We start from the raw sequence: 16590 nt of genomic DNA on the forward strand, positions 1-16590 counted from the left end.
GCCTATACGACAATAAAACTTTCCCTTAGGGTTTCCAAGGCTGAGATCTTTACAGAAGCAGACTGCCACATCTTTCTCCCACAGAGCAGCTTCTGGGTTCGAACCACTGACGTGGGTAGCAGCTACGGACTTCACCACTTGTCATCAGGGATCCTACCAGAAGTGTAGGGGTTAGGATTTACAACACATATTTTTGAGGGACACAATTCAATCAGTAACACATATCTTTTGATTCCACAAAAAAAAATTGTATCAATGATTGCATCACTGCTTTTGTCTCCATACTTGAGCATAAGACAGAATGAGGCCAGGGAGGTATTATCTCTTTTTAAAGTACATCTCCAACACCAAGCATAATAGCTGGTGCACAACAATTATTTGGTGAAATAAATATTTATTTATTTTATTTTTTTTAAAGAAGAGGTTTTCACATACTTGAAAGTTTATTACAAGACTGGCTCTGAGGTTTATTTTGCATCTGATGTAGTAATCATCTTTGTTTCCCCTCTGGATCGATGGGGAATGCCTCTGTCTTGCTGCCATCTCCTTTAACCTGACCTGCTGTGTCATTAGGTGTATCCTTAGAAAGATAATGAAATTCTAAAGATAGCCACATTTCTGAGTAGCTGGCAGAGTGCAGGACTAATAATGATGTTCAACAGTCTTTATAAAATTGATGGCTCTTAGACAAAGCAAAGGCTCAATCAAGGCCAAAATTCTCCAGGGTGAAAACCACTTTTAGGTTAACATCTACATTTAAATTTTTTTCTGATTGATTTGACTGAGAATCAGATTTTCCTTACCAGTTACATATTCCCATTACCATCTTGATTTCCTTATACATAGTGAAGTGGAGAATATAATATAATTTCTTAGTCAATACAAAGATATAAGGCAATAAAAAGTAGAAGATAGGAAAAGTAAGATTTTGTGACTATCATATTTGGACTATGACCTTGTTGAATCTTCCTGACATACTTAAAAAACAAACTACACAGTGAATATTAAAACCCACTGATTTTTAAGGATTCATTCAAAATTGATTTATTCATACAAAAATTCATTTATTCATACATGTAATTGCTAGAACTTTAAGATCTTACCTTATGCCAGTTTTACAAATAAGGCAGCTAAAATTCAGGAAACTATCCCAAACTGATCAGGGTCCCTATATTAATACAACAGTGACTATAATCAAACCCCCCTGATACCTATAGCTTTACTTAACAACTGTATGAAATACAGGGTTTTTTATTGTTGAAAAGTGTTGAGATAAACAAGATTATTCCAAAACGGCCAAATTTCTGAATAGGTGTTGTTGTTTTTAAGTGCCATTGAGTCTGTTTCGACTCATAGTGACCCTATGTACCACAAAACAAAACAGTACCTGGTCCTGCTCCACCTTCACAGTCCTTTCTATGTTTGAGCCCATTGTTGCAGCCACTGTGTCAGTCCATCTCGTTGAGGATCTTCCTCTGTTTTGCTGACTCTTTACGAAGCATGATGTCCTTCTCCAGAGACTGGTCCCTCCTGATAACATGTCCAAAGTACATGAGATGAAGTCTTCCTATCTTTGCTTCTAAGAAGCATCCTGGCTATACTTCTTACAAGACAGATTTGTACGTTCTTCTGGCAGTCCAGGGTATAGTCAATATTCCTCACCAACACCGTAATTCAAAGGCATCAATTCTTCATTCTTCCTTATTCATTGTCCAGCTTTTGGATGCACATTAGTGATTGAAAATACTATGGCTTGGGTCAGGTGCACCTTAGTCCTGAAAGTGACATCTTTGCTTGTTAACAGTTTAAAGAGGTCTTTTGCAGCAGGTTTACCCAATGCAATACATCATTTGATTTCTTGACTGCTATTTTCATGGGAGTTGCTTGTGGATCCAAGTAAAATGAAATCCTACCTGCATTGATAAAAAAAAAAAAATTGATAGGACACATAAAAACTTATGAGCAATTTTAGTGTATTTTGATTGTTTTTAATAACTTAACTTTTATTGTTGTTATACCCCAGACCCACCAAGCGAGGTAATAAATAAACCAGAGTGTTAATTTGCACAGGGTCACCAAGAGGAGAATTCAGGCATCAACTTTTATTTAATTGTTCAAATTATCATCCATATTGTAGTTGAAACCTATACATACACTAGCTAGGATTGGGAAATTTATTTTAGGTAAGGTGGATACTTCCAATGATGTTATACTCTCAATTGAATGGAAGCAAATATAAAATGAGAGGTCAGAAGTATATTTACAGTACAGACAAGTTGCAGCAGTGCTGAGAATTCAGTCATACTCTGTACACTTAATGTTACTTTTTTTTTTTCTGAAAGCATCCTCAAGTTATCCAGAATAGATTATACCAAATTAAAATGCACTATAAAAGTTGTGCTGCCACATACTTGGCATAAATGTCTCCCAATATCATAATAAATAAATAATAAATACTGTTTTATAAACAAGCCATCAGCATACACTAAAATGTCTAATTGTGGTTTCATTCATTCATTCATGACACAACTGTTTGTTTGATGAACTATTTTTAACTATTATGGAAGATTCTCTTCAATTTCTTACTTAAAAGGACACATTGTTTATCCCTCAGATAAAGCAAAGCTTGATTTGATGGGGTCATATTTAATGAGTAATACTATTAACTCTTTCAGTAGACTTAGATCATAGATGAAGATGTAAGGCATTGTAAATACAAATTCTGAGTAACATAATGGAAGCTTTCCCAACTACAACATCAACACTTTCTCAATGTATGTGAAGAAATGCATTTATATATAATTAGCATGAGAATGATATAGCTTGAAAAACTGTTTCTACTATATATAATAAGTAGTTATGAAATTTATTATTTTTACTCATCTATTTTTTTTTTTTTTCACATTCTGGGTTAAGAGAATTACTTTAAAAAATGCCATACATGAAAATTATTTGTTTATGGTGGAATAAAAATAATTCCATTTGGAAAGTAAAAATTTATTATCTCAATTTTACTTCTATTTTATTATAATAGCCAAACACAAATACCTTTTTTATTAGAAATAAAAGCCATCATACAAGATAAAAATCACTGGCATAAAAAGTAGAGAAAAATTAGAAGATTTAATATTTTTACAAATGTTAACTCTGTTTCTTATGCCAATGATTTTACCGTCTAAGGTGGCATTTATTTCTAACAAAATGAATATTTTAACCAGATTACTATGATAAAGTAGAATTTACAATGATATCAATAGTACAGGAAAAATTATATATAAATACACACATATATATGAGCTAAATTTTAATGTTTTTACATTTTTACTTTATAAAATCAGAGAATCAAAAGATTTTATATATTTGCAAATGTTTTGGACATGGTAAGTTGAGGGGCCTATTAGATCTCCAAGTGAAGTTAAGTAGGTAGTCAGATAGAAACGTCTGGAACTAGATGAGAAGTTAAGAGTAGAGATATAAATTTGGGAAGGCAAAAATGATATTTAAGATCATGAGATCTGATGAAGCTATTGGGGAGAAATTATAGAAAGAAGGGAGAAGACCACTGAAGGTTAATCCCTGTGGCATTTCAGTCCTTGATCATCAGGTTAAAAAAGTAAACACAGTAAAAGATATCAAAAAAAAAAAAAAAAAAGAGCATCAAATGAGTCAGAAAGAAAACCAGAATAGGATGCTGACTTGGAGGCAAGACAAAAAAGAACTTGAAGAAGGAAGGCAGGATCAGCTGTAAGAAATGTTACTGAGAGGCTTCTGAAAGTAGACACAAAAATTACCATTGGCTTTGGCAACCTGGATAATTCCCATTCTAGGCCAATCAAAATATAGTCAGTCTTTTAGAAGTGAAGGAAACAAGGAAAGGAAGGCATCTTTTATTGTCACTTTCATTGTAAGTCAAATCTGAGCTATATTTGGATGTGATAGTATACAAGACTATAATACTCACTTTCCAGAACATTCCTTTTAATGAAATCATTGCAGATGTGGCAACAGGTTGTGAGACTCTTCAACTTTGTTGAAATTTCTACTTACTTTACATATTTATATCAGGAAAAATGAGGAATGAATGTCAGCTGTAAAACCTAATAAAACAAAGATATCCATTCCATCTATATGATTTGAACTAAAAATATCAAGAAAATAATATACACTACCCATGCTAATATACTTTTTTAAAAAACTAGTGGTAAGTATATTATATTCTGGATTAAATATGTCTAAATTTTTTAAATATTCAAAATAGATCAGTTAAAATACTTTATTGCAAAAAAGTCCTCATTCTACAGAAACATCCTATAATTAATTCAGACAGAGAGAACATAGAGAATTAAACTTTACTTAAATATTTGTATAAACAAAAAAATAAAGTAAGGATTATAAATTTTGAGAGTTATATACTCTATAAAACTGAAAAGTGAATATCAAATACAAATTAATTTATTTTTAAATATAATGTGACCAATTTTTTCTAATGCTCTCACATTATGTAATTGCTTTTTTAATCATTCTAATTGTTACTTAATCAGAATCACATAAGATTATCTTACTCCTAATTCCTGATAGTATAATTCCTTAAATGGTTATTTATTTTCTTCAATGGCTTTTTTTCTATTTAATACAAAAATAAGGATGATTGATACCACAAATATTATAATTTTGTCTACCCACAAAGTGTAAACAGTACGGAAGCCAAACTTTGAATAAGTAAAGCAAACAGACAACGGCATTCACACCAAGTCATTTTTCTTGCATGTATTTAACTAATTGCTTTTCAAACTCAAGTAATTCCCATAGGGAAAACTTTTGTTTTTCCTTGGTCTTTCATTAAACCTCATCATTGTCTGTTGTGCTTTAAAACTCTACTCCTGATTTGTTTATTAATTGAAAGAAAAAGAACAGTGGAGGTTTACCACCTATTTTCCTTCAAGTCAATAAGGCCTAAAGGCAAATACATATTTTCAGACTTTAGCTGTCACGTGAAAGCCTTATTATTATAGTTACTGGGTCCCAATTTAAATTTTTAAGCACAGTAAATCCAGGCAGCAGTGCAAAACATTTTTTTTTTTTTTTTTGCCAGACTCAGACGAGACACGACTATCCTGACTGCTTTCATTTCAATACATTTTCCTAAGTGTTACATATATTTTTACTTTTGAGAGAGTTCATCTTAAGCATAAATCTCCTTGTGGGCAGAGGCCAGCACATGAGAAACCTAAAATTAACCAAAGTTTTCTCATACATTTTTTTGTTATTTCTAAGTTTGAATGCTACAGTACATCTTGCATTTATATAACATCTTTTCAATAAAAACATTTTAAGTATAAATTTTGTATAGTAGAATATCATTCTCCACTTATGTATTATAAAATCAGTCTAAACTTCAACTTTAATTTTGGTGGAAACCATCCCAGAGCAATTCAAAAAAACTTAATGAGTGAGTTTATCACCATAAGCACTTTACAAAAGATCTCTGTTCAAAGTGGAAGATTATAATTGCCCATATACTGTGATGCATGATGCTCTGCTAAGGAACACTGATGAGTATTACAGAACAAATTCACTTGAAATTGGAACAAGTACCCATTGCACTTCCCATGTTATTCTTCAAGACATATCAGATTGTTAATACTATTACCAATTGGTATAGATTGAAGTATGTCTCCCCAAAAATGTGTTTCAACTTGGCTAGTCTATGATTGCCAGTATTGTGTGATTGTCTTCCATTTTGTCATCTGATGTGATTTTCCTGTGTTGTAAATCTACCTTTACGATGTTTATGAAACAGGACTAGAGGCAGTTATATTAATGTGGCAGGACTCAATTTGCAAGATTAGGTTGTGTCTTAAGTCAACCTGTTTTGAGACATAAAAGAGAGAAGAGAGCAGAGAGACAAAGGGATCTCATACCAACGAGAAATAGTGCCCGGAGCAGAGTGCACCCTTTGGACCTGGGGTTCCCGTGCAGAGAAGCTCCTAGGCCAGGGAAAGATTGATGACAAGGACCTTACTCCAGAGTTGGCAGAGAAAGAAGGGCTTCCCCTGGAGTTGACACCCTGAATTTGAACTTGTAGCCTACTAGACTATGAGAGAATAACCTTCTGTTTGTTGAAGCCATCCACTTGTAGTATTTCTGTTATAGCAGCACTAGATAACTAAGACAACTAAAAACAACTGCCTCAAAAATAAGTAGCATGGATGTAGAGTGATTATTTTTAAGGCATATTACAATTTATACCACTTGCAATTTTTCTACTTATGTATATAATCTCTACCTTTCATAATTTCTTAATGGGGTTTATTATTTAAGAATGCATCTGTCAGTTTGTCTTACTCAGGTGACTTGCTTATTGCTGAGATGCTGGAAGCTTGGCCATTGGTATTTCAAATACCAGCCAGGTCATCCCTGGTGGACAGGCTTCAGCGGAGCTTCCAAATTAAGAGAGATTAGGAAGAAGAACCTAACAGTATATTTCTGAAAAAAATTGGACAGTAAAACCCTATGAATAGCAGTGGAACATTGATATAGTGCTTGAAAACGAGCCCGTCAGGTTGGAAGGCACTCAAAATATGACTGGGGAAGAGTTGCCTTCTCAAAGTAGAGTCAGTCTTAATTATGTGGATGGAGTCAAGCTTTCAAGACCTCTATATGCTGATGCGGGACAACTCAAAATGAAAATAAACAGCTGCAATCACTCATTAATAATCAGAACATGGAATGTGTGAAGTATAAATCTAGGAAAATGAGAAGTCACCAAAAATGAAATGGGACTTGTAAAGATCAATATTATAGGCATTAGTGAGCTGAAATAGACTGATATTGGCCATTTTGAATCAGACAATCATATGGTCTACTGCATCAGGAATGAAAAATTGAAGAGGAATGGTGTCACATTCATTGTCAAAAAGAACATTTTGAGATTTATCCTGAATGTCGGAAAGTACTCTGAAACTTGCTTCTGAAAGTAGAGTAGCTCAAGGGAATGGAAGACACGATGAAGAAAAAGAGCAGAATGGATGATTTCAAAGGGTGACTCAAGAAGACAAATTCAAATATTTTAATAAAATGTGCAAAGACCTGAAGTTAGAGAACCAAAAGTCGAACATGGTTGTTATTTCTCAAGCTGAAAGAACTGAAAAGAAAATTCAAGCCTCAAGTTTCAATATTGATGGATTCTATAGGGAAAATTCTGAATGATGAGGAATCATCAAAAGAAGATGGAAAGAATATACAGAGTCATTGTACCAAAAAGAATTGGTCAACATTCAACCATTTCAGGAGGCGGCATATCATCAAGAATCAATGGCGCTGAAGGAAGAAGCCCAAGCACGCTGAAGGCGTTGGTGACAAACAAGGCTTCAGGAATTGACAGCATATCAATTGAGATGTTTCCACAAACAGATGTGGAGCTGGAGGTGCTCACTTACCTATGCCAAGAAATTTGAAGGACAGCTGCCAGTCCAGCTCACTGGAAGAGATCCATATTTGTGCTCACTCCAAAGAAAAATGAGCCAACAGAATGTGGAAATTATAGAACAATATCATTAATATCACTCACAAGTAAAATTCTGCTGAAAATCATTCTAAAGCAGTTGCAGCAGTACATTAACAGGGAACTGCTGGAAATTCAAGCCGGATTCAGAAGAGGACTTGGAACTAGGGATATCATTGCTGATGTAAGATGGATCATTGCTGAAAGCAGAGAATACCAGAAAGATGTTTACATGTCTTTTATTGGCTATGCAAAGGCATTCGACTGTGTGGATCATAACAAATTATGGATAACATTCCAAAGAATGAGACCAGAACAGTTAATTGTGATGATGAGGGACCTGTACATAGACCAAGAGGCAGTTGTTTGAAAGGAACAAGGGATACTGTGTGGTTTGAGCCCCAAACAGTGTGCGTCAATGTTGTATCCTTTCATCGTACTTATTCAATTTGTATGCTAAGCAAATAATATGAGAAGCTGGATTATATGAAGAACTCGGCATCAGGATTGGAGGAAGACTCGTTAACAACCTGTGATACGCAGATGACACGACCCTTTGCTTGCTCAAAGTGAAGAGGACTTGAAGCACTTAATGATGACGATCAAAAGCTATAGCCTTCAGTAAGGACTGCACCTCAACATAAAGAAAACAAAAATCCTCACAACAGGACCGATAAGCAACATCATTATAAATGGAGAAAAGGTTGAAGTTGTCAAGGATTTCATTTTACTTGGATCCACAATCTACACCCATGGAAGCAATAGTCAAAAAATCAAACAACACACTGCATTGGGAAAATCTGCTACAAAAGACCTCTTTAAAGTGTTAAAAAGCAAAGATGTCACTTTGAGGACTAAGGTGCACCTGATCCAAGCCATGATATTTTCAATAGCTTCATATGCTTGTGAAACTGAACAATGAATGAGGAAGACCAAAGAGGAATTGATGCCTTTGAATTATGGTGTTGGCTAAGAATATTAAGTATACCATGGTCTTCCAGAAGAATGAACAAATCTGTCTTGAAAGAAATACTGCCAGAATGCTCCTTAGAAACAAAGATGGCGAGACTTCTCACGTACTTTGGACATTTTATCAGAAGGACACCATGCTTGGTAAATTAGAGGGTCAGCCAAAGGGAGGAAGACCCTCAAAGGGATGGATTGACACAGTGGCTGCAATGAGAGGTTCAAGCATAACAACAGTTTGCTTGAACCGGGCAGTGCTTGGTTTCATTGTATATGTGGTTGCTGTGAGTCAGAACTGGCTCCAGGGCACCTAACAACAACAACAAGAATGGGCAAAATTGAATGTCTGAGACAATTGTAAGCAGAAGAGGACAGTCTAGTGTAACATTTAATGTTTGGGGTTCTGAAATCAGATAGATCAGGGTTCAAATCCTGACTCAGAACTCTTTATTTTTTGTAACACTGAGCAAACCAACAGAGGATCCTTTAGTTTCCTTATCTCTAAAATGGGGATAATAAAAACACTTCACTCACAAGGTTGCTGTAAGAATTATTGGAACCATATATGTAAAGTCCCTGACCTTTGCTCAGAAATGCTAGTTTATCAGTAAAATTAAGCAAAATCTCTAAGACTTCCAGTTATTAAGAAAGCACCTAGAGTGCTAGAATGGGGGTCAGAAGACACAGATTTTACTTCATTTTACTCATTGTTAAATTACATTCAAAATCTACATTTGGCAACTCCTAGATTTTGCTGTTGTTGTTGATTAGAGAACGTAAGCACACACATAAGTATATGTATATGTGATCTTGTTTTATTTTTGCTGTTTGATGCCACGTCAGGCATAACATTTCACCAATGTTTTAGTCCGTTGTTAATTGATGTGGTTCTCTTGATTCTCACACGACTTTGAGGGTAAGAACATTAAAATACTGTGTGTTGTATATGTGTGTTAAGTGAACTGCAATAAATTTAATGGCTGGATTAACAGACTGATTGCTATATTAATGAGTCAGTCAGTCGGTCTACCTACTTACCTACCTACTTACTAAGCATAGATACAGTAGAATCTGTTTATCAGCACCACCACAATTCAAAACTATTTGAAATCTGCTCAGTTCTACTTTTGTATGCTAATTTTTCCTTTGTATTCCCAGCAGCACAATGCCTAGCACATGTTAAGTTAGTGAGAGAATGAATGAGTGAATATCAGTCATGTGTCTGTAATCCAGCAATTTGAGTCATTATTCTGATATGCAATTTAAAAAATAATTTGCTCAAATGATGATTCCAACATTTATGAATATAGTTTAATAGTAGCTCAAATGGAAAATGTAATAGCTTCTTTGTCTTGATACTTAATTGGCATATGTTTTAGAGTAGATCTACTTTGTGGTAATTCAAAATAATATTTTGTACCATTAACCTGAATAGTTGGAGTTAAACCTATCTGTGTAAATGTGCCATTTACTGTGCATAGAAAAAGAAAATTTGCTTTCCTATAGTTTCATACTATTCTCTTCTTCACTAAGGTTTTTTTGTTTGTTTTAACTTCTTATTTTTTGATAACTGCAGATTTGCATGCAGTTGGAAGAAATAATGAGAGAGATCTTGTATACTCTTCACCCAATACCCCCCAAAAATAACATCTGGCACAACCATAGCACAATATCACAACCTTTTATCGCCACTGTCACCTCACTTCCTTTTCTATCCCTAAACCCTGAATACTAATAATTGGTTTCTTGACTCATAATTTTGTCATTTCAAGGATGTTACAGAAGTGGAATTAAGCAGTATGTAGCCTTTCGAGATTGGCATTTTCACTCTTCATAATTCCTTTGAGATTCATACAAGTTGTATATATTAATCATTCTTTTTTTTCACCCCCCCCTTTTTTTTTGCCAAGTAACATTCCAGGGTAAGGGTTGACCACAGTTTGTTTAACCATTCACCTGTTCAAGGACCATTGGATTCTTCCTAATTTGGGGCTATTATGAATAAAGTTGCTATGCACGTTAATACACGGGTTCTTTTGTAAACAAAATTTTCATTTCTCTGGGATAAATGTCTAAGAAAACAATTGCTGTGTCATATAGTAAAGTACATGTTCAATTTTGTAATAAACAGACATATACCTATCCAGAGTTGCTGCACCAGTGTGCTTTCCCACCAATAATGTATGAGTGCTCCGATTTCCTACATTCTCACCAGCATTTGATATTATCACAATTTTTTTTTTTAGCCATTCTGATAGGTACATAGTGATATCTCATTGTGATTTTAATTTGCATTCACCAGGAAACCCTGGTGGCATAGTGGTTAAGTGCTATGGCTATTAACCATAAGGGTCAGCAGTTTGAATCCACCAGGCGCTCCTTGGAAACTCCATGGGGCAGTTCTACTCTGTCCTATAGGGTCGCTATGAGTTGAAATCAACTTGACGGCACTGGGTTTTTTGTTTTTTTGAATTACTGATGATGATATTGAACATATTTTCATGTGTTTATTTGCCATCTGATATTCTTTTCAGTGAAATGTCTTTGGCCCATTTTATATATTTATATATATATATATACACACATATATATATATATATATATTTTTTTTTTTTTTTACTATTGAGAGATCTTTATGTACTCTGGATTCAAGCTCTTTGTAGGATATTCATTTGCAAATAGTTCACTCCAGTCTGTAGCTTGTATTTTCTCATGTCCACAAAGTCTTTTACAGAGCACCTAATAATTTTGAGTTAATTGATTGCTTAGCTACTAATGACATGCTCCTTCTTAAAACAAGTTAGCACACAAATTATTTGACAAATAGCAAGTAGTTTTTAGTGTACATGCATTTTAAAATTGACCCAAATATTTTTTTAAGTTAGCTCTCTAAAAGTACATAGGTAGGTGAAAAGTTCTAAACCTATACTTTATTGTTTGGAACTTTGAAAATGTTTTCGGTAATATTAATACTATATTTTTATTCATTTATTTTTCTTCTGATAGGTTCTGTTGCTACTGCATGTCGTGACCCAGGAGTTCCCATGAATGGGACACGAAATGGGGATGGAAGAGAACCTGGGGACACTGTTGTTTTTCAATGTGATCCAGGATATGAGCTTCAAGGAGAGGAGAGAATAACCTGCATTCAGGTAGAAAATCGATACTTCTGGCAGCCCAGCCCACCAGTTTGTATAGGTATGAATTAAAGAACAATTACAATGTTATCTGAAATATAAAACAATGGTTAAAAATGGGTATTGATATTATTAAGAACCATATTATAGAATAGATCCTATATGGGAGTCTAAGATTGCAGACAGAGGTCCATGAACTTCCTAAAAATGTACAAAATTGCAAATGACTGTTGTTTATCTCCTAGAGTGGATGTATTCATTAGATTCTCAGTGGGTCTAAGATTCTCAAAAAGTTAAGAATCACAGCTCTTGAAAAGCCCTGATCTCCATTTACCTGCAATATAAATGTAGTTATTCACTGCCTTTAAAGTTTCAAAAATGGGTTCAGGCTGTATATTTAAAATGGGCTATAACACAACACGTCCTGCTCAACCACGTTATAACTGTAAGATAACACTCCAAATCTATGTGGTGCTCACAGGTTGTGCCAATTTCTAGATAGCCAAGAGACCTCTAGAAAAAGGGCACCAATAAGTATTATGGACTGCTCCATAAATATCACATCCTTTTGATCAACTCCTGAACACACTTTAGCACATGGAAAGTAGTTATTTACTACTTATAAGAATCAGGTAGCATACAACCAGAAAAGTTCCGTAAAGGGCAGTGCCCCCGACAAAAGCTGTCTCAGCAGAGATGAGAACCCTTCCGTGAACACTCCACCATTTAAATTGGACCCTATCTGCTGCCCGTCTATCCCGGGCCAGGTAGGTACAGTTGGGTGAACTGTAAGCTTATGCTGTGTGTGCCACACCTGCACCATAGCACCATAGGAGGCTAAGAAAACATTTTTTATCAACTATTTTATACTCCCAGCCTAAGTGACTAATTGCACCCTGCTAACAAACATCCTACTGTATTGTGCCCCCCAACTTCCTCAGAAGTGGGAGTGGTTAGCCCAGAATTATGTATTTTTAATCTTGCTAACAAACATGAGGCCTTAGTTTGAGGCCTTCTGAGGTCCAAAGATGCCATCAGGGAGTAAAAAAAAAAACAACTATTGCTGTTGACTCAATTTCAACTCATATTAACCTTATAGCACAAAGCAGAACTGCCCCATAGGGTTTCCAAGGCTATAAATCTTTATGAAAGCAGCCTGCCACATCTTTCTCGCACAGAATGGCTGCTGGGTCTAAACCACTGACCTTTAGGTTAGCAGTCAAATACTTAGTCACTGAGCCACCAAGGCATCAGAGAGAGGAAAGCAGAAAACCATGGCTCCTGGTTTGTCGGAAGGATTTACTTCTTTGGACAAGCCAGACAGCCATGGTTTTCTGCTTTCTTATATGGACCATATCAATCTTGCCTATAGAATGGTTGTTTTTTCTAAGAAAGAGAATTTTATCACAACCAACGTGTGAGTTTCAAACTGTATCTCTCCATCCAATTCATATATTCTGAAATCTAACAGTTTTAACCTTGGTGACATAAGGAGTTGCAGCAGCTTAGGTCTACTTCTGTTTTTGTCTCTGTGTTCTGTTCTTGAATCCCTGAGACAGACTCTAGACTCTACTTGCCCAAGAAAAAGTTAGAGAGACATAACAACTTTGGAATAAAATCAGTGAGGAAAACTGCTATATAACCTTGAAATATAAGCTCATTATGAGGTTTTAAAAGTAAAGTAGTTTTAAGTAAACCCTTTTTGCTCAAGTGTTTTTGCATGGTGTCATCTTCAATTTAAAATAGAGAACCAAACTGTGGTCTCTCTACTCTGAATTCTATTGATTCACATGTTTTCTCCCCTACCACACTATAAGCAACTGGAGAGAAAGTTCCATATCTTGTTCATTGTATTTCTTATAGCATTAAACACATGCAAATTTAGCATGGTTAGGAAAGAAAAGTCTTTTTTTGCCCACATATATTCACCTCTTAAATACATTTTCAATATAATTTCACAGTGGTTTTTTTTTTTGAGAGTCATATGGAAACAAGAAAAGAGTGCTTAGTAACTTTAGACCAAACCAAAGAAACCTAAGCACTCAATTATTCAGATTTATTTTACCCCACCCCTTGTAAGTTCTTGTGCAAGAGTTGCAAAGTCAAATTCTTGAGTCAAAGTGTCCTAGACACTGTTCTACATACTGACGACTTAGCAACGAAACAAGACAGAGAAGAGCCCTATTCTCATGAACCCTAGTTTCCAGTAAAATGAAAACTAAAAATCACAATTTTCGCATTACATTTTCTCTATCTTATATGTTGGAATTTTTTAAACACTTCATGCACCAAACAAAACATATCTACAAGTCCAAACCAGCCAAAAAGTTGATAACCAGATGCAAGCCAGCCACTTCTGTAGAAAATGAGGCAGATGACAGAAAGAAAGCTTATTAACAAGATTTTTTTTTTTTTAAAGCACAAATAAAGCTTTAAAAGCAGGTTAAGGAAGTTCTGATTTAACCATACTCCCTTCACACTTTATTATTTCCTATTTGCACCTCTGTTGATCTTCATGTACCTCTGCAAGACTCCAAATTATCAAAAGTTGGTTGCTTTATATTTGCCACAACTGCATTCATAAAAGCAGGGAAAATACACTGTTGAGAAGTATTCTCAGACAAAATAAGCCTGAAACACTGAAGTTTTCGTTTATTTGCTATTTCGTTAACTTGAAAAATTCCTGTTAAATTAAAACATTGTATTCCAATTAACTGGAATTGGACTGTATATTTATTAAAGAGAATTTTGGTGTGAAGAGCAAATGATAGTGCCCCACAGGCTTTCTGTAGAACTTCTTGCTTTATTATGATTCTTAGACTTAGCTAAAGGGTGTTGCTCATTAGAATTACCAGAAGGGCTATGTTATGTCAAAGGTTTTTATATTTAGAATCTTATAATACGGAACAATTTTAAATTGAAATTCTGGAAAGTACCAAAATCTAAAATGCACAAAATTAGAGTTCTAAGATAAGCTAATGTTGTAAAATTCTGTTTATAGGAAAGAATATGCTTTAGCTAACAATTCCTAATTCTAAAAAAAGAAAAAAAAATTAAATTGTCTTACTTCCATTGAGCAGGTTGTGGAAAGATTTTGTTGTAAGGATCATGGTGCTGTGTAATATTTTTTTTCATAGGAAAAGATAGCTTGAGGAGAAGATATGCATTAAAGTTTCTCTGAGAAAGAAAATAACCTAAAAAAAAGTCAGAAAATTGCTAAAGCTGTAGAAAGCCTGACCTCTGAAACTGATAAGAAAGAACACCATGATTGGAAATACTATGCCAAAGATTAAACTCTGAACTTTTTAGAAACTCCATAAGTCTATGTATGTCTCAGACTCTGGAGCATAAGACGTTTTGCTTGCATGTAGTAGCAGTCAGTCTTGTAGCAAGTACCAAACGGAAAGACATCATCTTTAAGAGAGTTAATAGAATTCATCTCCCACAAAATTGACAGTGTGAAGATTACTTTGACTTTGCCGGAGGGAAAGTAGCACATTCAATCTGAAGGTAAATAACAAAGGCATCAGTGTGGGTGGGCTGCTGAGAAAGACAGTAGACAAAAATAAAATTGAATTGGGGAAAAGATTAAGAACATTGTAAACCAGTTGGCAGTAGTTGACGTCCATGTAGCTGCCTCACATAGAACTGCGTTCAGAACAAATCCTTGATGTCAGAATTTCATGGAACCCACCTGAAAATTTAATTCTCGAAACTATTTGAGTTAAGAAGAATCTCATTTTGCATGCTTTATGATTGGATGCATAAAAAGAAAAATGCATTTTCAAGTGCTTAATGTTTAAGATATTTAAGCAAAGAGAATTTTCTTTGCTCACTGAGTGTGGAATATACAAATGTTGGATAATGTCTCTGCATGTCTCACTGGCTTTTGTAGATTTTCAAAATCAACTGCGGCATTGAAATGTATTGGGAAAAAACTTGATAAATAATTTAAATAATAGAACCAAAAGAATTTTAGAGATCCCTATGCCCAAGTAAGAGTACAGTCATAGAAATTGTCCTATAAAATACTTTAAAATATATATAATAGATTTTCATATATCTTTTATGATACATGATTTTTTTTATATAAATACACATATGTAGAGGTATTTATACAAAAAAAATTCTAATAAAAAACAATGTTCCCTGTAAAAATAAACTTAATAGGCTTAATAGTCTGAACAACTAAATACTCTCAATATTGCAGGAGTTGAGGTTATCTTCTGAGTGGCTGAAGCAAGCAAGGGTAACAGAAGAGCATGGAGGAATGTGATAGTGGACATCCACAATTAAGATGGCAAAAAATTGCCAAATGTAATGATGGTTTTTATATATCTAAATCCAAGCAGAGAGCAGAGATGTTGAAATGTTGCCAGAATCAAAATTATCCTCCTTACGAAAACAGTTTTATGCTGTCAGAAGAATCTGGTTTACCTTATAGCTGATGGATAAAATTTGTTTGAGAAAACTATACTTTCAAAACCCAGATAAGAGGAGAATGCTGACGTGGTGGTGTACTGATTATGTATAGGTCATCATGACATCATAAGAAAGTCAACTCTCTCTCTCTCTCTCATATATGTATACCCCCTCCTTTTCTACCCCACCATCGGGGACTACATATATTTAGTTTCCTATTTTTCCTGAACCTGCCAACTCTGTGTGATAAATTATTTTCTGGGAATAAGCTGTGTTAAGCAGGTTTCAACAATAATCCCCTAAAGAATCTATCCTCTGAATATCACTGACAATTTCTTTTTTTTTTTTTTTTTGGTTTGTTTCTCCATGGAAATGTTTGTTTAGGGCTGCAATAATAACTATAGTAACTGCCTAGTATCTTCAACAAGTATGGAAACTAGAATTTAAGAATATCCTAACACTCAGTGTAAGAGTATTTCATTGTCAAGCGCTCTAGGTGCTTGGATGATATGCCAAGAAAGACATACAAATGAGCCAAATATCTCATATCCTATTGTTCCA

The 16590-nt window shown here is 34.6% G+C and overlaps 1 protein-coding gene across 3 annotated transcripts in view; it reads left to right on the forward strand.

Annotated features, from left to right (window-relative positions):
• CSMD3 (CUB and Sushi multiple domains 3) overlaps window positions 1–16590 on the forward strand; it is a 1374620-nt gene that overhangs the window by 1016321 nt on the left and 341709 nt on the right. For all 3 annotated transcript variants that reach the window (XM_049854130.1, XM_049854131.1, XM_049854132.1), the window contains one exon: window positions 11477–11668. In XM_049854130.1, coding sequence (XP_049710087.1) covers window positions 11477–11668 — 192 coding nt within the window. The remainder of the gene's footprint in view (window positions 1–11476; window positions 11669–16590) is intronic.

This window comes from Elephas maximus, chromosome 15 (assembly GCF_024166365.1).
Source record: "Elephas maximus indicus isolate mEleMax1 chromosome 15, mEleMax1 primary haplotype, whole genome shotgun sequence".
Taxonomy (NCBI): domain Eukaryota; kingdom Metazoa; phylum Chordata; class Mammalia; order Proboscidea; family Elephantidae; genus Elephas; species Elephas maximus.